The sequence below is a fragment of the Pholis gunnellus genome, assembly GCF_910591455.1.
Source record: "Pholis gunnellus genome assembly, chromosome: 6".
Lineage (NCBI taxonomy): Eukaryota > Metazoa > Chordata > Actinopteri > Perciformes > Pholidae > Pholis > Pholis gunnellus.
In genome coordinates this window covers 20,376,476-20,397,972 of record NC_136532.1, presented here as the reverse complement: position 1 = coordinate 20,397,972, position 21,497 = coordinate 20,376,476, and the positions used below count along the sequence as shown (strand labels likewise).

The 21,497-nt window shown below is 40.8% G+C and overlaps 1 protein-coding gene across 1 annotated transcript; it reads left to right on the top strand.

Moving 5' to 3' along the window:
- Window positions 1-21,497, top strand: hk2 (hexokinase 2). Its single transcript, XM_079162108.1, has 18 exons — window positions 1-275; window positions 2,544-2,706; window positions 3,137-3,285; window positions 5,173-5,292; window positions 6,464-6,559; window positions 8,284-8,383; window positions 10,158-10,341; window positions 11,085-11,246; window positions 12,063-12,296; window positions 13,960-14,264; window positions 14,354-14,502; window positions 14,611-14,730; window positions 15,743-15,838; window positions 16,450-16,549; window positions 16,732-16,915; window positions 19,373-19,528; window positions 20,221-20,457; window positions 20,680-21,497. The coding sequence occupies exons 1-18, from the start codon at window positions 213-215 to the stop codon at window positions 20,822-20,824; spliced, it is 2,763 nt and encodes a 920-aa protein (XP_079018234.1). The 5' UTR covers window positions 1-212; the 3' UTR covers window positions 20,825-21,497.

The following is a 21,497-nucleotide window of genomic DNA, read 5'->3' as shown; positions in this document are numbered from 1 at the left end:
TGGAAGTTCTTTTTTCACGGCTGCGTTTTAAACTAACTTTAAAGTTTTAGTTCCAGAGTTTAGACAACAAACCGAGCCAAATAATAATAATAATTTAATTTGTGTTCATTATTTAAAGAAGCTATCTTTGGAGATCAACTTTGTTCCAAGTCTACAGCAAGGCGGACGAGCAGGACTTCATTTAATTTGAAGTTGCAACACATCACTGTAAGATGTTGGCCTCGAGTCTTTTGGATAGTTTCTGCACCGAACACCAAGATGACCAAGCGCACAAAGTGAGTACTGGTGTGAAACACTCGCCTGGATTTGTTCTGGGGTGTTTATAGTCTATCATGACGGGATATTTGAAGGCCTAACGTTACTGTGTGACAGTGACAACGAGTCACTACTGTAGATGCATAATGCACGTAGGTCATTGCATACATTCAGATGGTGTTTAATGCACAACATGTGTAATATATTTATCTACTGCATTCATATCTTTCCAGCTATATAACGCTGAATTAAATGCAGCTATTTGGAGCACACTGGCTGTCATGGCTTACTTGGACGCTTAAATACAATGAAGCCATTTTTTTTTAACATGAACACCTGTGCTTTCTTTATTATGAAACATTTTGTTGGAAAAAAACAACTTCTAAAAAGCTTAATTCCCTTTATAATACACTGCATGTACTGGTTATAATTTCCTATTGTTTTTCTTATTGAATTCCTGATTGCAGTATTGTGCAATCCGTGATAGAAAGCATCGCATCTACACTACACATGGGCCTTTCTATTGACTCTTAAAAATAGTTGAATGGAACTCATTTACCCATTTGTCTCGCTGTTTTGTTGCCGTTGTACAAAAATAAAAATAAATAAAGTGTCACTTGAAACAAAACACTCACTCTTTTTGCACTCACTCCTTACCCTTACTTTGTCAGACAAAACATGCCAGATAGTAGACTGGGCCTTTTTTTAAATGTCATAACATTAGATGTGGAAAGGCCTTCTCACCTCATTTTGTCTAGCTATTTGTGTCTAAACTCTGCTATCGCCCACTATCTCCTGTTTCACATTGCAGTTCAGACAGTGTGTGTGCCTGTGAGGTGAGGTGAGATGAGGTGAGGTGAGCCAGCAGAAGCTTGTGTAGTACGCAAGGTGTTTGTTCAATGGTTTGCTCAGATACATGTGCAGACCATGGGGGCAAGGTGACCTAGTAGAAACACTGATACATCTTCGTCTACGAAAGTTGTGATATATAAAAATAAAACTTCCCCAGTACAGAAACTCTACGCACAACGTGGCGACGGGGGAAACTGGCAACGAAGATGTTGAGGTGGTTAATTGCAGCCAGATTGTAGAAATAAATGTGAGAGAGGCATCATTTTTATTTACAATGATGCCTCTCTCTCACACATTTATTTTCACTTCCTATCTCTTGTTACACGTTACTTAAAACTGATGTAGACAGGGGTGAGTGTCTTCGCAATCAACACACTCTGAGCAGTATGTTGTTCTCTGAGCACCACTCTGCAAGATTGTTTATTTCCTCTCAATATAAAGTCTCATCATTGTTTGTAATGCGGCAGATAATGTGCCATCGGAAAACGTCCCAACAGAGTTCTCTTCATGTCGTGGGTGTGCGGCGTGAACAAGAGGGGGCTGAGTACTCAGCCCTCGGGGGTTTTACTAAAGTGTAGGAAGTGTGGCTGCCACTCTTAACTGCCCGGGGTCTGTTTGTGAGTCTAATATCCAGTTGTAGGGTGAGATACTCAAGCCCTCAGTGCTAGGTTTGCCAATCACTGTCATGGGGGCGATTGGGTTAAAATTGACAAACAGCATTTTGATGTAGGTGTTGTTATTTTCATGATGTGTGAGGGCTGAGTGCAGAGCAGTGGCGATGGCATCTTCTGTGGATCTGTTTGGCTCTGTATGCAAACTGGCTGGGATGTTGTTGTTGTTGGTATGCTGGAGAACCAGTTTCTCAAAGCACTTCCTCAGAAGGGGGGGTGAGTGCCACAAGGTGGTAGTCATTTACTCGTTTGACTGGACATCGCAAACTTTTTGGTTGCACGGATGATGGTGGCTGTCTTGAAGCAGGTTGGAAATGTTTATTGAAAATGTCAGTGATGACATCAGTTAGCTGGTTGGATCATGATGTTATCTGGCTCAGTAAATACAGCTCAGTTAATTTACAATATTCACACAGATGTATCAGACAGCAATACAAACAGAACTGCTTTTGGGCAAACAAGAAATGTTGTTTTGCATCTTTTCCAGGCGCACCATGCCTTTGATACACGTGCTACTCACACACCCTTCTTCACAGACAGTAAACACAACTTGGTATCAAAATAAAGGAATCCATCTCAAGAGTTTTTGAGCTTTTCTCAATGCAGAACTGCCCATTTTTTTAATGTAAAATATTTATAAATGTGTTATTAGTTTAATGACATTCTAAATTCACAATCTTACTTTTTAAACTCACTGCTCTACTGTTATATATAACCTCTTGCCTGACATTTCTCTCTTGGTTTCTCATCTCTACAATGGCTTAGGTGGACAAATTCCTGCACCACTTTCAGCTGTCGGATAAGACTTTAATGGATTTGTCAATAAGATTTCGACGAGAGATGGACAAAGGCCTGTGCAGAGACACCAACCCCACAGCTGCTGTCAAGATGCTGCCAACGTTTGTGCGCTCCACTCCTGATGGAACCGGTAATCTGGCTTTTTATACATCAAAATATATGAAATGGGTCCATTGAACGCATGTTAGACCCATTCATATTAGATTTCTGTTAAAGGATCAATAGCCCCTGAACACCTCTCTTCCAAATTATTCCAAATCAAAGTTAAACAAATCAGACAAGCTGTTTGTACCTCAGTATCAGGCAAAGGCTCCATGACATCCATGCTTCTTCTGAAAACCAATTATATCTGAATGACACAATTTGATGTATGTTATTCAGACTTACAGTCATTGCTGCACCTTTTAATAATGTTGGACACCCCTCAGTTGTCAATAGTTATTTTTCACAGTAAGAAACTCTAGTTGAAACTTGAATTCCATGTGCTATGTGTGCTATGTGTGATATGGGTGCTATGTGTGATATGTGATTATATCTTGTCTTTTGTTTTTTGTTCAAAGAGCAAGGTGAATTCCTCGCCCTCAATCTTGGCGGATCCAACTTCCGGGTGCTCCTGGTCAAAGTTATGGCTAATGGAAAGCAAGAGGTGGAGATGGAAAATCAGATTTATGCCATTCCTGAACACCTCATGAGAGGCAGCGGGTCAGAGGTAATAACACACGGCTAATATGCACTGCAAACAATGTCGTGTACAGTAAATGTCGTGGATTGTCTTGGAACACTTTTATTAAAGTTACGGGACATTGAAAAACCCTATAGCGCCACTCCAAATCTTTTCTTACGTTATGCATTTTCTAAGTTTTAGAAGTTTATGTATTCTCACCAATTGCTTAGTTTTCACTGGGCTGGGTTGCAATTTGTACTGAACATCCAAGAAACCTGAAGGATAATTTGCATCATGTAGTCATGTAAATAGCTAGAAAGCCTGAAATAACTCTATTTATAATGTAACAGCCAGTGAAAATTCTGAATAATTAGCTATTTACATTTTATTTTTTAATTACGTAGTAAATACATTTATAATAAATGTAATTGGTTTGTTTTCAGTTTTAGCTACAAAGTTATATTTCGCAAGGAACAGTTCTAGATGTGATAGAACTATATTAATACGAAACAGAAGAATCTTCCCTTTTGCAAGAAAGGGAAAATTAATGGAGATTTACATTTTTGGAGTCGATGTGTCCTCGGCCAAGACACAAATTGCTCTTGTAGGCTGTGCCTGCGGTGTATGAATGGTAATGAATGTTAGTTCGTCCTGATGGGACTATTCACAATACTACATGTAAGTAAATCCATGACAGGAACTAGAAGGTCATGACGAGTTGGTATGGACTGACCAAGCTACAGCGCTTAGTGGGGGTTATAAATTAAAAGCCTGCTGCTAAGGTTTTCAACATTAGTCTTTGCCTTTAAAGAGATAAAAGGTTTGATGAGAGAGTGATTAATTACTACCTTCAGTGTACACGGAGCGAAGCTTTTGTCAGGAGAAAGAATGATGCGTGTACATATCGGATTGTATTCCGTGCACGTGACACCATTGATTGATTCATTTAATCAAGAAGTGGAGTGGCTCGTGTTGACTAACAATACATTTGTCGTGGCAAATTTACGAGAAGAGACGTTGAATTGGAGTTGCAACCCCAGCGGGAAGTGTTTTAATGAGCACACGGCAACATTCAACAAAATCCAATGTATTACTTCACACTGCTTACTCTTATAGTCTAAATTCATCCCCCTTATGTCACTTTACACCAATCGAACCAGTCGGTTGAATCACAAACAAAAGCACATCTGGTCTCCTCATTATGTCATGCTCTCAAGTCTTTGTCTGGGTCAACATAACCTTTTGGCAGAACACACGATTCATGTTCGGGAAATGTTTGGATTCAAATTGGAGTGATATATTACAATTTGTCTGGTGCGCTTTCATCACTTTCTAGGAATGTTTTTATGAAACCAAATGTGTTCAACATAACAAGTTATATATATGTGTATATATATATATATGTGTGTATATATATATATAAGCATTTTTTCATCCAGTGTCAGGTGTGTGTGAAGGTACAGACAGGAAGATGAGCTTTGGCTGTTTTCTATGATATTTGACTTAAAACTAAAACACATGTTTAGTAGATAACTCATGGATCAGAAGACTGATTAGGATTTATATACTAGTATGACATAGATTATGCCACACAGCCACTCAGAGAAAAATAAATGAATGTAGAAAGAGGACCTAATGAAACAATAGGATGTATTGATATTATGTCATGGGGACTTGCAAATGTCCCCATTTTGTCCCAAAAAAACAATGTGACTGTAATCAGCTTTTTGTCCCCACAAGATGGGCTATTCACACACACACACACACACACACACACACACACACACACACACACACACACACACACACACACACACACACACACACACACTCACACACACACACACACTCACACTCACACTCACACTCACACTCACGCTCAATTTCCAGCTCTTGGTTAATAAGAAAACTGACCTTTTCTCTCTCCTGTAGTTATTTGACCACATAGCTGATTGCCTGGCTAATTTCCTGGAGAAGTTGGGCATAAAGGATAAAAAGCTTCCTCTGGGTTTCACCTTCTCTTTTCCCTGCCAGCAGACCAAGTTGGATGAGGTGAGTGATTTGGAAGTTCTTTTACCTATTTCAAGTAATTCTCAAACCATAAGTGTGAAACTTGGTTTCGTAGACAAACATTGGTGAAGTTAGTCAATATAGCATACAGTGAGTTTTAATGCAGCTTTGTTTTGGCCTTGTACAAAACAATAGAAATGGGTGTAAACAGTGGCTCTTCGATCCATCAAATACACCAGAGACTCATTGGTTTTGTTGGGCTCTGATCCAAAAGAGCACATTTTGCTGGTTGAAAAAGTAAAGTGCACCGCAGTGCCTTTCTATCTGTAGAAGCGCCTAGTGCGTAAAAACGATAGGCGCTATGCGATTAATCACGGGATATGGCAGACGGGACCCTGTTAGACTCTGAGAAGCTGTTTACAAATGAGCTGCAATCTGATTGGACTAAACCCAGGAAGCTTGTCCTAGCTGGAGATACCGTTTGACTGCAGAAACAATGTGACCGCTTCCTTGCAGCGATAGTGAGAGGCGTTGCCACAACTTTAATACTGTCTAGGAAACACTAATCAATCAGAGAGAAGGTTTAGTATTTCCTTTATTAAGTGCCAATTAAACGCTGGCCCCCGTGTCATAGGTTGTCGACCCCTGCTGTACAGTAGGTAATATTACAGTAAGTAGTATTACAGTACAGCTTTGTGTTCCCCTGCTACCTTTCAGATACTGCTTTTATCAGTGCCCTTAAAACATCTGAGGAGATTAGGTTGGCAATTTTATTTTACATTCTGAATTTGTTTAACTCCCATTTGCTAGTATATATTTTTATATAGTAACTGTTTCCTGATATGTCAAGTGTTTAGGAGCCTTAAAACCACATTGTGAAAATAAAATGATAAAATGTTTAAGTCTGAATGTGTAAAATGGAAGTGGACAAAAAGATGACTGGTGACTGATACGGCGGCAGCTAGGTTAATGGGTTCACGCGTAGAAAAACATTTCACAAAAAGCTGCAAAGCAATTCACTGACGGAGCTGTAGAACAGAATTATAATGGAAAAGTTCAGAACCTATTTTTGCTTTCAGTTGCTTTCAGTTTAAACCGTTAAAATAATAACTAAAAACTCAGAGGAGCAGCTTTTCACTAAAATGATCCACTCTGAAGGTCAGCTTCGCTGAATAGAAACGGGCAGGTAAAGTCTTTATTTTCCTATTTGCAGAGTGTTTTGGTGTCTTGGACCAAAAGCTTCAAGGCAAACGGTGTAGAGGGAAAGGACGTGGTCAGCCTTCTGAGGAAATCCATCAAAAAACGAGGGGTAAGTGTACAAAATCTAGTTTTCATGGTACATTATGTACTATTTACTGTATGGAGATAATGCAAAGAAATGTAACCACCAAAGCTAAAAAACAGTAAAAGCAACCCATTATTAGCGTCGAATGCAGTGCGAACATTAAAGCTGAAAAGCTGCGAGATTACATGCCAGTTTGCTCGGAAAGCTCGAATTGACGCAAATATGTGTCTGCATGAGTTGAAAATGTTTCAACGTGAGGGGAAACATTTGCAAGTTCTGTTTGAACACACATTGGCACTCACCAACAGCTTGGTTGTGGCCAATGTGCAAACACATTCAATTCAGGGGGATCAGTAGCCCTCTCAGAGCCGTGAGAGAAGGAGGATTTTTCATAGCTCGCAAATATTGATTATTTGTGGCTTAACAACCGTGTCATGCCGAACTGATTTCATTTTTGATAAGTGAACATTTGCCAGTTTTTGCAGCATCCCTTAGAGATGAGTCTGCAAACAGCAGTGCAGGAGGTTGCCTTCAACAGTATTCTTGCATTAGAACTAAGGCCGAGAGATATGACGATATATATATTATATATCTATATATCTATATATATATATATAGATATATATATTGTCAAACAATATGAAAATGTCATCATTAATATGTTTTCTTTATCATTGCTATTGCAATGTTGAAAAACCAGCAGCCAAACTGCGTTACGGTAATATTTCCGTCAGTTGGACGATGATTTGCATGCAGATCCTTGCCTGGTGGGAGCGCAGCTGGAGCAAACGTCTGTTTAGCTCGACAGAGGCGTCTCAACATGTGGATTTGGGTCTCAGACTCAGTCCAACACGAACAAGAAGAGCTCGTAAGCAAGTCAGACACGGACCAGAAAATGAGAAAATACAAAGTACTTGTCCTTAATAAGTATTTGATTCATACTTCATGCTTTACCATGTGGTTATTTCATATAGACTGTTAATGTATTGAATTACCAGAGAACCTGCTATATTTTGATTTATATTATTCGAGACATGAAATGACCTACTGTATATCCGGGTATAACATTCTGGCCATATCGCCCAGCCCTAATAAGAACAAAGGCGATCCTTCCAGTGGTTCTTAACTTTGCTGGCCACTTGCTTAAGGTAAGACAGCAGTGTCTTGAAGTAATACCTCAAGTCCAAGTATAGATGTGTTGGCCACCTCTGCAGGCACCTTGTGCGAGTGACGTGGGTAACGACGAGGTGTGATGACACCTCGAGCTGTAAAGGTTCAGAAACATCAAGGATTGTGAAGTGTAGCCACAATGACCAAATTAGTGCTGCAGGATCCACGTCAAACCCAGGAGGACAGCCACGGATGTTTGCAACTATTTCAAAAAGATGTTTGAAACAAATCTTTACAAAAAGAAAATCATCACTCTTGCCCACTAAAATAATGTCCACTCGTGTTACAGACAAGCTAATGGTAAGATGCTAAGAAAACATTTGTTTACATTAAAAACAAAGCCAGACTTCTGGTGTTGTTTGGTCCAAATCTATGACCTTTTTACTTGCTTGAATGTAAGTAGTAGTGACTTGAAATACTTTTAAATATTAGGAAAATAATGTATATTAACCTTATTTAATAGTTAACCACAGTCCAGCAAAGGATATCTGTCAATCTAAAGTCCTATGCCAAACCAAAAAAATCATTGCGTCTGTGTTGATTTCAACGTATATAATTTAAATCACATCTCATTGCAGGACTTTGACGTTGACATCTTGGCTGTGATCAATGACACAGTGGGAACCATGATGACCTGTGGCTACGACGATCATCACTGTGAAATTGGCCTCATTGTGGGTGAGTCCAATAACAACACTCAAATAAGAAGGATTGGATAAAGTCACCACTTGTTTGCACACATGCCAGTTTGCAGAGCATTTGGATTCTGATGCTGGAAGAAACACAACTTACTGAGCAGCATTTCAGGGAAAACAATGCACTGTCTTTGGGGATTGCCAACATTTGCCATGTTATATACTGCCCATTGACTGACGTTGGTGGAGCAAACATTACCATGATAATAGGCAGTAAAATAATCGTCTAAAGAGACGTGGTGACTGTAAAGACCTGTCAATACATGATTTACTTAGTATTCCTCCTGTGATCCCTATGTATGGAAGCAGCCTCTTATTCAGATTTGTCTCCCGTGCTGCAAGCTATTATTCATTGTTCATGTGAACATAACGGGTGTATAATGTGCAGAAGTAAGGCAGGGAAGGTTAGATCCTCAGTCTATGTCCTGACATGTGATAACATCTTGTTACTAGTAGATTGTCCTCTTTGCTATAGTGTCATGGTGTTATTTCATTTTATATGTCAGACTTGGTGTTTGTGTTAAATCACATATATTTTAACATTACTGTTCATACAATATAAATTGGGCTCTTAGGTTTATTTTCTGTGTCTTCATTTCAGATGTGAGCGGGTACGTTTGCTCAAAAGAGTTATGCTTTGTCTCGTAGTGACGCTTCACATTACCGCTTTTAATAATCGTCACGGTCTCTGAACATGCGAGACATCCTGGTTTTAAAACCATAAACTGCCCGTAGGAAGAATGAAGATATACGAGTCTGTCCATTCTTGGTTAAAGACTCTGGTCTCTCTGACCACTTTTCTCTTTTTGGAGAACGCCATGTGAGATAACCTTTCTGACTCACTTAACTCTCCTGCTCTTCGTTCTCTTTCCTCGTCTCCCCGTGAGTGTGTACATCTCACTCGAATCAGGAAACTTGTCGGAATACACATATTTGATTGGTTGAGCAGCATCAGGTGATGTGATTTACAACGCATGCAAATGGCCGGGGTGTTTCTTGGACCGCTAAACGAGGCTAGAAAAGCTGCGCCGGTTAAAATAGAAGCGCTCCGTCAAAATTGAATAATTCTCAATTATGTCTCGGTTTTAGGTCCAGGGTCCGGATACAACGGCGTCCGGATCCGGACTGTGGTCCGCCTATTAGTGACCCCTGTAATATACTCTGCATGTGTACAGAAATAAACAGAAAAAAAATCGTTGAATCAATGCCATAAGAAAACCTATGAATAGTCCGTGGGCCAGTCAGCAGCAGGCAGAGTGGCCTTCATTCTTCTTTTTATAGCTCTGTCAGTAGATTGCAACCAAAACAAGCATGAAGCTTGTTTTGCTGCTTGAGTTTGTGAAGGACAGCTTTTTGTGAAATTTCTTTTTTACTTGTGAAACAATTATCTTAGGTGACCCTGTATTAGCCACCAAACAAATAGCACGTTGGCGGTGCCATCGATAGAGACAGTTGAGACAGTTGGAATGGACGTATTTGCTGTCGAGGTCCTCCTGGCTGCTCCGTCCTGGGGATGTGCTGAGCAGTTTTTAGCCACCCTCTGTAGAGCCTTACGGTTGAGAGTGGTGCAATTGCAACTGCATTTGGTGATGCAGTCTCTCAATGGTGCACCTGTAGAAGTTACAAAAGTATCCTGAAATTCATGCTAAACGTCTCATGCCTGCGAAAGAAGAAGAGCCCAGGTTTTACTGATACTGCAGTAAAATGTCGAACGTGAACCACCTAGTAATGTTGGTGCCAACTTCCCTTCCCTCAAGGAACGGGCACCAATGCCTGCTACATGGAGCAGATGAGGAACCTTGACCTGCTGGACGGTGATGAGGGCCGGATGTGTGTTAATACAGAGTGGGGCGCTTTCGGAGACGACGGTTCCCTGGAGGATCTGCGCACCGACATCGACCGGGAAATAGATGCAGGCTCTCTAAACCCTGGCAAGCAGCTGTGAGTGTCTTTGACCTTATTTTACCTGGTACAACATTAAACATCTCTCAGTAGTGGCTTCACTTAACTCCACAGCAGACAAGCATGTATTACAGATGCCTTTATTTGTAATTTCTATTGTTCATATTGGTATATTCATGATATTTTAGTTGAGCCCTCCCTTTTGTCTGACCTACTCTTGTTTCAATTTGCTGTTTATGTAAACTGCATACAATTTGTCTTGTTTAATTCAGCATAATGTACATTTTCACAGCATTATCATGCCATACTCACAACTCTAACTCTGATTTATCCTTGTAGCAGATGGATGCTGTTCTCACCAGCGAATTCCACTCATTGCAGCTTCATGTTCTGTCTCGCTGTTGTTAAGCTTGTGTTAATGAAACGCAACACATTCTGCTTTGATGTTTCCAGCTGCTCAAGGGACACAATCCTTGTTATTGCTAACATGTTATCTAACACTTGATTACGCCACCTGGCCAGTATGATCCTGATCTTAATGGTTCAGTATTGCAAAACAAAAACGTGTATATATATATATATATATATATATATCCAGTCTCCATGATCAAAAAGCCCTTTATTTATATTTAGATAGATTGATACAGTGTATATAGATCTATCTCTCTCTCTCTCTCTCGCTCTAAATATATACTGTATATAAATACAGTTTTGGTGGCTCTGTTCAAGGTATGAATCCAACTCTTAAGGACGTGACAATGGTTTCTTGTGTTGGTGTACAGGTTTGAGAAGATGATCGGTGGCCTGTACATGGGGGAACTGGTACGTCTCATCCTGTTGAGGATGACCAAAGAGCAGCTGCTGTTCAAGGGAAAGACTACAGCAGAGCTCCTCACCAGCGGAAGCTTCATCACCAGCTACATCTATGCCATTGAGAATGAAAAGTTAGTGTGTGTGTGTGTGTGTGTGTGTGTGTGTGTGTGTGTGTGTGTGTGTGTGTGTGTGTGTGTGAGAGTCGGATGCAGTGATTGCACAGTGTAAGAAGCAGACAAAAAGTGTCCAGTTAGAACTGAAAAGACGTCTTTAAGGTCTTCCAATGGTTTGTTTAACTTGGACCCGACATCTTATCACCAGGATGGATGAGAGAACTTTACAGAGAGGGACAGCATGTGTTAGTCAAGCTGCTAATCACTGACTAACTTAAATACACAAAGAACATTCTCACCTAATGGTTTCTGTTCCTACTGTCTTGTATATTATGTGCTAGGGCAGAAAAGGACTGAAAATATACGTTCGCGTTACATTTGAAGTCTTACTTGTAGGCCAGTGAAGTAGAGCAGTAGATGCTCATATGCATTTTGTCAGTTGGTTGGTTGTGGAAGTTATAGTATTTTGCCTTGGTTTGCACATTAATCTTGCACCATAAATACTCAAATAGTTTGAATGAGCAAAACTAAATGGGACTACTTTGCAGGTGAAAACGGAAACGTCTGTATCCTTGATCATGTTGCAGATGTCTAAATAGTACGAGGCTGCATTTATATAGGGCTTACTATTTGCTTTTTACACACATCGATGGCAGCGAGCCATTGCAGCCATGCACGGTGCTGGCGGGCAGAAGGAACCACCAACCCTGTGATTTGACGATCCATTTCACCTCCTGAGCCACAATCGCCACCTGTCCATTCATTCATCCATTTGTTTTATCTGCCGACACTGTTCAGAAGTATTTATATATTTGTATTCTGCTTTACCTGCAGGGATGATGAAGGTCTGGCGAGTGCGGAGAAAGTGCTCCGGGGCCTGGGTCTGGACCCGTTGGTTGAGGACTGCATAGCCACTCAGAGGGTGTGTCAGATAGTATCTACTCGAGCCGCACACTTGTGTGCTGCCACTCTAGGGGCAGTGCTGCGGCAGATCCGGGACAACAAAGCAGCTGAGAAGCTGCGTACCACTATTGGAGTGGACGGCTCTGTTTACAAAAATCATCCAGAGTAAGTGTCTCAACTAACACACGTGTAACCCACCTGTGAGGTAAGTGCACACTGGACCAGTATCTAGATACGTAAGGAGAGGTAATGAACAATAATAGGACACCACAATGAGTAAACCGAATACAGAGTTAAGTTTAAAGCATAGAACAACTTCACTATTGCCGGCAATCAACCTTATTCTGTTTGAAATGTCTTTTGAAACTGGGTGCACCCTAAATACAATACATTTACCCTCCCAAAAACAAGAAGAATGTTCTGCTCAATTGTTCTTTGAGGCCTCTCCCGTCAGTCCTACCACACTGATAGCAGGGCAGGTGAAGAATTGCAAGGGTCCTCAATCGTCATCCCCCAATCCAGAATCTAGTGAGAAATCTTGAATCAAATCCAGAGTTCCAGGGTATCCAAAAACCTAGCATGTATAACATAACGCGGCTTATATAGCATATGCAAATCTATTCAAACTCTTCTGAACATTAATTACTCACTACATTTGAATAATGTTTGTAAGATAATGTGAACATAAATTTCCCTGTCACAATGCTGCACAGCAGCAGCAGCAGCACAGTAATGTACAGAATGAAGCTAGTTTCATAGAATATGAAGTTCAGCATGATAATTCCTTTTTCTCTTCATACATTGTAAATAACGCGCATACTCATATTACACACAACTATTCTCATTCTCCTCTATTGTTAGAGAAATGCCGCTTTATATTAACTTTGCGCTACAACTCAGTGGCTAAAGCGACACGAAGGCTATGCTAAGTCACAGAGCTATTAGCATATGGCTAATGCACGTTAAGCGACAAGTGCTTAGATGACCGAGGTCTTTCAATAGCTGACTAAACTCTTACTTGCTCAAATTGCTTTGACATCAAGTACAAGTAATGCGTAGTATATCATTTCAGTGTTTCTGCCGTTCTTTCTCTGTACTCCGCTTGCCGTCACATCAGACTGCGTCTCTCTAGCCTTAGTGTTTTGCACCTATTGCAGTCAATTATTCAACCTTGAACAAATAACCTTTATTGTTGTCAAGTTTCTTCCAACAGAACACTTACAAATGCAAAAGTAGACCTCTGAGCTAAAACTAAATAATGAATTAAATACAGAATTAGATAAAGGGGATTCAAATAAAAGATGTGGTTATTTTTCAAATAAAATAAATTAAAACTATTTAACTGAAAAAGACAAACCAGTCTCAATTCTGTTTGCTGTGTCACAGTATGCATTGTGGTCTCGTCTTAAGATACTGCTACACCCTTATAATATCTGACCTATCGCCACATTAGTTAGTTAATGTTTAGTTAAAGCATTTTGTATTCTTTCTGAAGGGGAATGTAGGATAGAGGGAAAGAGAGAAAAGCCAGACAAAGATCCCATCGATTTGACTGCAGTTGAGACAAAAACCTACCTAGTAGTCTGTATACAAAGTGGCCTAATAACTACCACTCACTTACACTGCAGGTTGTTTAGGTTAGTCTTTCACATTACTTACTCAACTTTCTACTCCCCTATTGAGCTTTGTCATTGCATTTGAAGGAGTAAATTGTAAATCACGTGGTATAATTCTGCCATTTTTTTTATTGTTTGAGGAAGAGAAAAAGGATAACCAAGGCGATTGCAAAACAACACAGATGTTACAAAGTGTATCCACTGTGTCCTAGGTTTTCCAGGAGGCTCCACAAGATGGTACGCCGACTTGTGCCGGACTGTGATGTGCGTTTTTTGCAGTCGCCGTGCGGCAGTGGGAAAGGTGCAGCCATGGTAACAGCAGTAGCTTACCGTCTTGCCACTCAACATGCTGAGCGTCAGCGTGTCCTCGACACCTTGCGCTTGAGCCGTGAACAGCTGCTGGAGGTGAAGAAGCGAATGAGTGAAGAGATGTTGCGAGGCCTGTGCAAACAAACCCACGAGCAGGCGAGTGTCAAGATGCTTCCCTCCTTTGTTAGAGACACACCGGATGGAACAGGTAGCGACTTGTTGTTGAATTCAGATTTCTCTCGTCTATTTTGCTGTTACGTGTATGTTCAGGATTCTTGTCTTTGTTGCCCTCATCAGAGCATGGCGACTTCTTAGCTTTGGACCTTGGGGGCTCCAGCTTTCGGGTGCTGCTGGTGCGAGTGAAAAGTGGAAAGAGACACAATGTGGACATGCACCAAAAGATCTACAGTATTCCTCAGGAGACTATGCAGGGCACAGGGGAAGAAGTATAAACCCCTCTTTTAATATTTGAAACTGGTCCTCTTTCTGATGACTGCATGATGCTGCATTCAGGTCATACAGATATGTAACTTCAGTATTCTCTTGCGTGCCAGCTTTTCAGCCACATTGTGTACTGCATCGCCGACTTCCTGGAGTACATGGGCATGAAAGGTGCGTCCTTACCTCTGGGATTTACATTCTCCTTCCCCTGTCATCAAAGCAAACTGGATCAGGTAATGTTTGATTCAAGATTCATTATAAGTGTAATACTAGTTATAATTTGTATCACAACATATTGAATCCACCAGTGGTTTTTCATATTTTCCTGAACTTCAGGTGTGAATCCCATAAAGTTGGCAGAAACAATATCGGTTTGTTCCCCGAGCTTCATCACTATTAGTTTAGAAAGAAGGGTTCTTCTTTTGTTTGTATTCATTAGGCAAACCGGCATAACCACGGCGTTGACATCAGTGAACTATGGGAAGTGTGGTTCAGCTGATGACGACAATGAGAAGCTCTGAACTATTAAACTACACCCTGAATCACCAGCTCTTCAATTTCTAACGTCCAAAATAAGGTTTAAAGTCCATAAAAGAAACATATTTTGGTGAATTGTGTAAATGATTATGTAAGCTGCCGTGCAAAGGATTTCAGTTATTTGAAACGTGGTTTGGCCAGTTGCCTGCAAAGTAATCTGGTTCTACAGAGCAACAATGGCCCTCATGCAAGAACCACTCGAGCAAACAGACTCGTACAAGCCATTCAAGACCCGGCTGGCACGAGTGATGAAGGACAACTTGCCGCATTCACCAATTTTCTTGTGTTTTGAATTTTCTCTTTTGCGAGTGGTCCAGACCTGTCGTAGGAGTTATATCTGCTGTTATCCAAGCCTAAGTTTATCACTAATGGATTGAATATTTCATTACTTTGAACGAACTTGAGTTTGAAAACCCTACATATACGTACGCATAATTATGTTGAAATTGAAACCTTGTTCCCACTTTGCTGTGCCTCAGGTCACAAAAATAACAACATTTGTGTCTGAAAATTATTTATTTAAATAAGTATGTAGTGAAACAAAAATTCTGCTGCATGTTAGACTTTGTTGTTTTTGTTTAAAAGTATGCAAACAATAGGACTGTGGAAACATTTGGTGTCATTTTTCATCGTGCCAAACAGCTTTTGATTTAGATTTTAAATTCTGTCATTCTAAAAGTCTCGCACACTATATTATCATTTGTTCAGGGCATTCTTCTGAAGTGGACAAAGGGTTTCAAAGCCAGTGGGTGTGAGGGACAAGATGTCCTTACATTACTTAAAGATGCTGTCCACCGCAGACAGGTCAGTACATGCATTACAAATACTTTGTCTCAACTTTATTGAGAAATGTGGACTGTTAATGTTGACACATGATGAATCTAAAAATCTTGTCTGTTTCCGATAGAAATGTATTTGACTTCAGTTTTTCTAGATTTAGGTGTCATATTTGTATCCCGTTACATATGAGGCTACAAACTGCCACAGGCAGCAAAGTATAACCTTTAAGGGTTATTTTTTTCCCCATACAAGAAACCTTTTTATTAATGGTAACATCTGAAGGGTTTAATGAAGAAACCTCTATAAGAATCAATAGAGGGGACATTTAATTAGCCAGTAATTTAAAAGGACCGTCTTTAAAATATATTATTGCTGTAACTCTAAATCTATGACTTCTATATGTTTTTTTACCAGTAATCCTTGAGGTGCAGAAGTCTAGTTTTCTCTTAGATCACTTGAATTGCAATATGCTGAATGAACGATGTCAAATAGGGAAGACAGACTTATCGAAAAGAGAGGGGCCTTAAATATGTAACTACTTATTACTATATATCTGATATTTCTAATTACAAACAATTACACTACAACTGTGTTTCCAGTATTATAGATGTCAATCACTTTATCACTGCTTCCAGGAGTTTGACTTGAACTTTGTGGCGTTGGTTAATGACACAGTGGGAACCATGATGACCTGCAGCTATGAGGACCCCAAATGTGAAGTGGGACTCATCGTGGGTGAGTCTGTCCCCCCTCCTTCCTCTCTTTTTGCCATTTTTAAACATTATAATCAATTCACTATGAGCAAACGTTGAGTGGTTTATGTTTTCACTTTGGAATGAAGCTCATCAAAGATTGCCGGATGTTTTGCTTCCATGTCAGTACTCCGATAAATACTTTTCCACATTTCTTTAACTCAGGCACAGGGACTAATGCGTGCTTCATGGAGGAAATACAGAACATCGAACTGGTGGAGGGCAACGATGGCCGTATGTGTGTCAACATGGAGTGGGGAGCATTTGGTGACAATGACGAACTTGATGACTTCTGCACCGAGTTTGACCACATTGTCGATGATTGCTCTAACAATCCTGGGAAACAGAGGTATTGGATTAGTACTTTATGACATTATAAAATCAACTTTATGTCCAAAAAGTGCCAACACTCTCATCAAACAGCATCACTTTGTCATAAGTAAAGTTAAAAACTAATAAGCAAGAAGGTGCCAAGGACAGAGAGCACTGTGTAGAGTCCTAGACGCAGCCTCAAACTGGGTGTTAGTTAGTGACACTACTTAGTTGTTTGCTCGCAGTGCTAGCCATTGCTCATCCTATGAAGCTATGCTGCCCAGTGAGAACTTTTAACATTTTAAATGTTGATAATACTGACTTTCTTCACTGCCTTTCTTTTCGCTCCTATTTTTACCTTTTCTCAAATCTCACCTTCTGTCATCCAAACCATACTCAGTTCTTGGTGACATAGTGATTATTATCAGCCATGTTTAAGAGAAGAAGAGTGTCAGTGAGTGCATGCGAGTCTCTCTGATGTTCCTAACATGCGTGACTTCATTCTCTGTACGGGTAGACATTACTCTACTATATCTTTACATTGCAAATAGTTGTTTGCTGCTATATTAATGCTCTGACTATTGTATACGGAACTTTAAAAAAACGCTAATATCGAACAATGAGGATTTTTGATAAGTGCTTCGCAATTTTGCCAAAGCTTTTGCAACACAGGCAATTTATAAGTGCCGGACTCCAATTGCAGCTCACTGAAGGCAACATTAGTCATTTTCTGAAAACAAACTATTATCAAAGCAATGAAAATGAGAAAACGGTCACTGTGGTAGGGAGCAGCACACAATAGAAACAAAGGATAGAAACAAACTCTCCACGAGCTTATATTGCAGAGGAGTGGACCGTCCACTGGTGGACATACTGCCAATGTCTTTATGGCAATGAGGACGCAAGGCGCTGCCAACACCTTCCAGTATCTTGTGGGCAGATTCATTATGCAATCCAAAATACAGTTGGCTGTTTGATTCCACTGTTGCCGCTGCAGTTTAGGTTCACCAATTTTACAGTTTGTACCTTAACTGCATCCGAGTTTCAGAATCAGATTCAGAACCGTTTATTGCCAAGTACGTTACACATACAAGGAATTTGATTTGGTGAATGGTGCATAACATTAAGCAATGAACACAGTGCAATAATCAAGACATAATTAAAAAATAGAAATGTCAAAATGTACAATAAAATATGGTGCACAAACAGACAGACAGACAACAGTACTTTAAAACAAGTCTATTGTAGAAGTGGCAAGTGTATTTAAATATAGAAACGTAGAAAGGATGTGCAAGGGTGTGTAACAGTAGGAAATTGTCCTGGGGATGTCAGAGTCAGTGGGGGTCCCGGGCTTTGTTGATGAACTCAACTGCAGATGTGGCGTGAGGTCTTGGTCCTGATGGACCTCAGCCTCCTGCCAGATGGCTGCATTCTTGCGGAACTCCACAACCATCTCCACTGTCTTTAGAGCGTTGAGCTCTAAGTTGCTCAGTCCACACCAGGTCACCAGATGGTCAATCTGCCACCTGTAGGCGGACTCATCCCCACTAGAGATGAGTCCAATGAGGGTGGTGTCATCCGTAAACTTCAGGAGCTTGACAGACTGGTGACTAGAGGTGCAGCTGTTGGTGTACAGGGAGAAGAGCAGAGGGGAAAGAACACAGCCTTGGGGGGAATCGGTGCTGATGGTCCGGGAGGCTGAGACGTGTTTTCCCAGCTTCACGTGCTGCTTCCTGTCAGACAGGAAGTCTGTGATCCACTTGCAGGTGGAGTCGGGCACGTGCAGCTGAGGGAGCTTGTCCTGCAGCAGAGACCGGATGATGGTGTTAAAGGAAGAGCTGAAGTCGTCTACAGACCTGTTGGCTCTGTAGGTGAACTGCAGGGGGTCCAGGAGTGGGTCAGTGAGGGTTTTTAGGTTCGACAGGACAGGGTGCTCAAAAGACTTCATGACCACAGAGGTCATGGCGACGGGCCTGTAGGTCCTGTGATCCTTGTTTTTTTTTGGGACGGGGATGATGGTAGAGGCCTTGAAGCAGGCTGGTACATGGCATGTCTCCAGGGAGGTGTTGAAGATGTCTGTGAACACCGGAGACAGCTGATCAGCACAATGCTTCAGGGTGGAGGGGGAGACAGAGTCTGGGCTGTCTGCTTTGTGGGGGTTCTGACTTTTAAACAGCCTGTTGACGTCTCTCTCCAGAATAGAGAGAGTCATCACTGGGGAGGAGGGGAGAGCTGGTGATCTGGAGCTGGTGGATGGTGCTTTTATTCAGTAGTAGTAAATAATAAGCTGCAGTTTATGTTTACATAACGCAGGGCTGACACACACAGAAACAGACACAACCATTCACACGCACATTCATATGTATGGGCAATTTGAAGTCATCAGTTAACCTAAGCTGCAAAAATAGTCATTTATATTATTAATTTGAATATTGTAAATGTTAACATTGTGTTGCTGTGGGAAGTTTTCAGATTGTGTGTCTTTTTCTCTAAGGTATGAGAAGATGATCAGTGGCATGTACCTGGGGGAGATAGTGAGGAATGTGCTGATAGAGTTCACTGCTAAGGGCTTGCTGTTCAGAGGAAAAATGTCTGAGCGACTCAAGACCCAGTCCATCTTCGAGACTAAGTTCCTGGCACAGATTGAAAGGTGAGTATTACAGACTAGTCTCAGGAACCCTGTTCACACTTGGTTTTAGACACATGTGGAGATGCGTTCTAATGCTGAAATTGTCTTAATGCCGAATAAATGGATACAGAGTGAATAAAGACAGTTATTCATCAAGTTAAAGTTAAATCTCAAATGTATCTGTGTGTCCTTTCAGGGATATTAAATGTACCTTATCAGTTGTGAACTATCAGCTCTCAACACACATTGATACACATACAACTGAAGAGTTCTGGTGGCTACAAGGAAGAAGGGAATAAGAAGCAATAGCGCATGGCTTACCGGTCTTATTATCTGTGTGTTTCATCTAAAATACAATAACCTCATGTTCTCAAGTTGCTGAAAGACAAATAAGGTTCTTCTCAATGTCAGCACTATTTATGCAACAGAAAGTTCAAGTTATCTGATTATATCAGTGCACTTATGGCCACACATACTTAAGTGTCTTTACGTTAAGATTAAAGTACTGAATATTGCATAAACCCATTGTTTTTAATGATGAAGTTCAGTTTAACAGTGTTTTAGTCTATATAACACAACAGCATTCAACCTACAGTGAAATCACCCATTTGAAGCAAGTTGAATAAATTAAAATCATTGCAACAAAGAAAGTCCATCATGCATGTTAGCCATCTCTTTGACGTGTAGATCCCTAATTCTCTCTGACCCCACAGTGACCGTCTGGCCATGCGACAGGTCCGCTCAATCCTGCAGCACCTGGGCCTCACCAGCTCCACGTGTGATGACAGCGTGCTGGTGAAGGAGGTGTGCAGCGTGGTTGCACGCCGCGCCGCTCAGCTCTGTGGAGCTGGTTTAGCCGCTGTGGTCGACAAGATACGACAGAACCGCAACCTGAATCAGCTGTCCATCACCGTGGGAGTGGACGGCACCCTTTACAAGACGCACCCTCAGTAAGGAGCAAACGTGTCCCAACACGAGTACTAAGCAGCTTCTGGATGGACCACATGCAGAAGCATGATGACATTTTCAAGTTTTCTTCAATTTTGAGTTTGAGTTTTACAGCTACTTAATGTTAATTTATTCTTTACTACCAAGCTACCAAGTTTACATCAAATATGAGAGGATTTTCCTGTAACCCTGGTCTCCCCCCTCCTCCCTCACTCTTCCTTTAGTTTCTCCAGCATCATGCAAGAGACGTTGCAGGATTTGGCACCGCAGTGCCAGGTGACTTTCCACAAGTCAGAGGATGGAAGTGGGAAGGGAGCAGCGCTGATCACAGCCGTGGCCTGTAGGATGAAGAGTGAAGGGCAGCACTGAATCGCCTGCGGTGGACGGGTAGAACCAGAGCTACAACTACTGAGGTCACCAAAATATAGTTACAAACAACTTGGTTAGTTTAGATCTTTAGTACTGAAATGTTTAATCTGACTTATTTTGTGTGTGTTTCCACGTACACAAATGTGCATGTTAGCTTTTTGTTTGTTTTCGGAATAAATATTTATTGTATTAGCTGACATTGCATGGGACGGTGGAGAATGATTTGAGTTTAGCTTGTGTGTTGGAGCAGATGCACTTGCTGTGAAATAGGACTGTTACGAGATGTGGAGCTGTTCTTTTTTTACACTCCCTCCTTTTTTTATTTGCAACTTCTAAGCTGCAGGTTTCCACCCGACTTCAATTATTTTTCAATAACGTCTGTCATCTGTGTCGACTATAGTTTGGAAAAGTTTATTTATACAGCAACTTTTTAAGATCTGAACTCGCAAAGTGCCTCACAATAAAAATCAAAAGCAAGACATGAAATAAAGGAAGCTGGAAAGGACATTGTGTATCTTAACTTGGAAATGATCCGATCTACAAAATGAACCCTGTCTGCATGATTTTTGTATTTAGAATACTTTGTTCTATAATGCTTTTCTTATTTGGGCTCTGTAGTTTCACATCAACTTTAAGAATGATTAAACTTGAGATTTGAATTGAAACTCCTCTA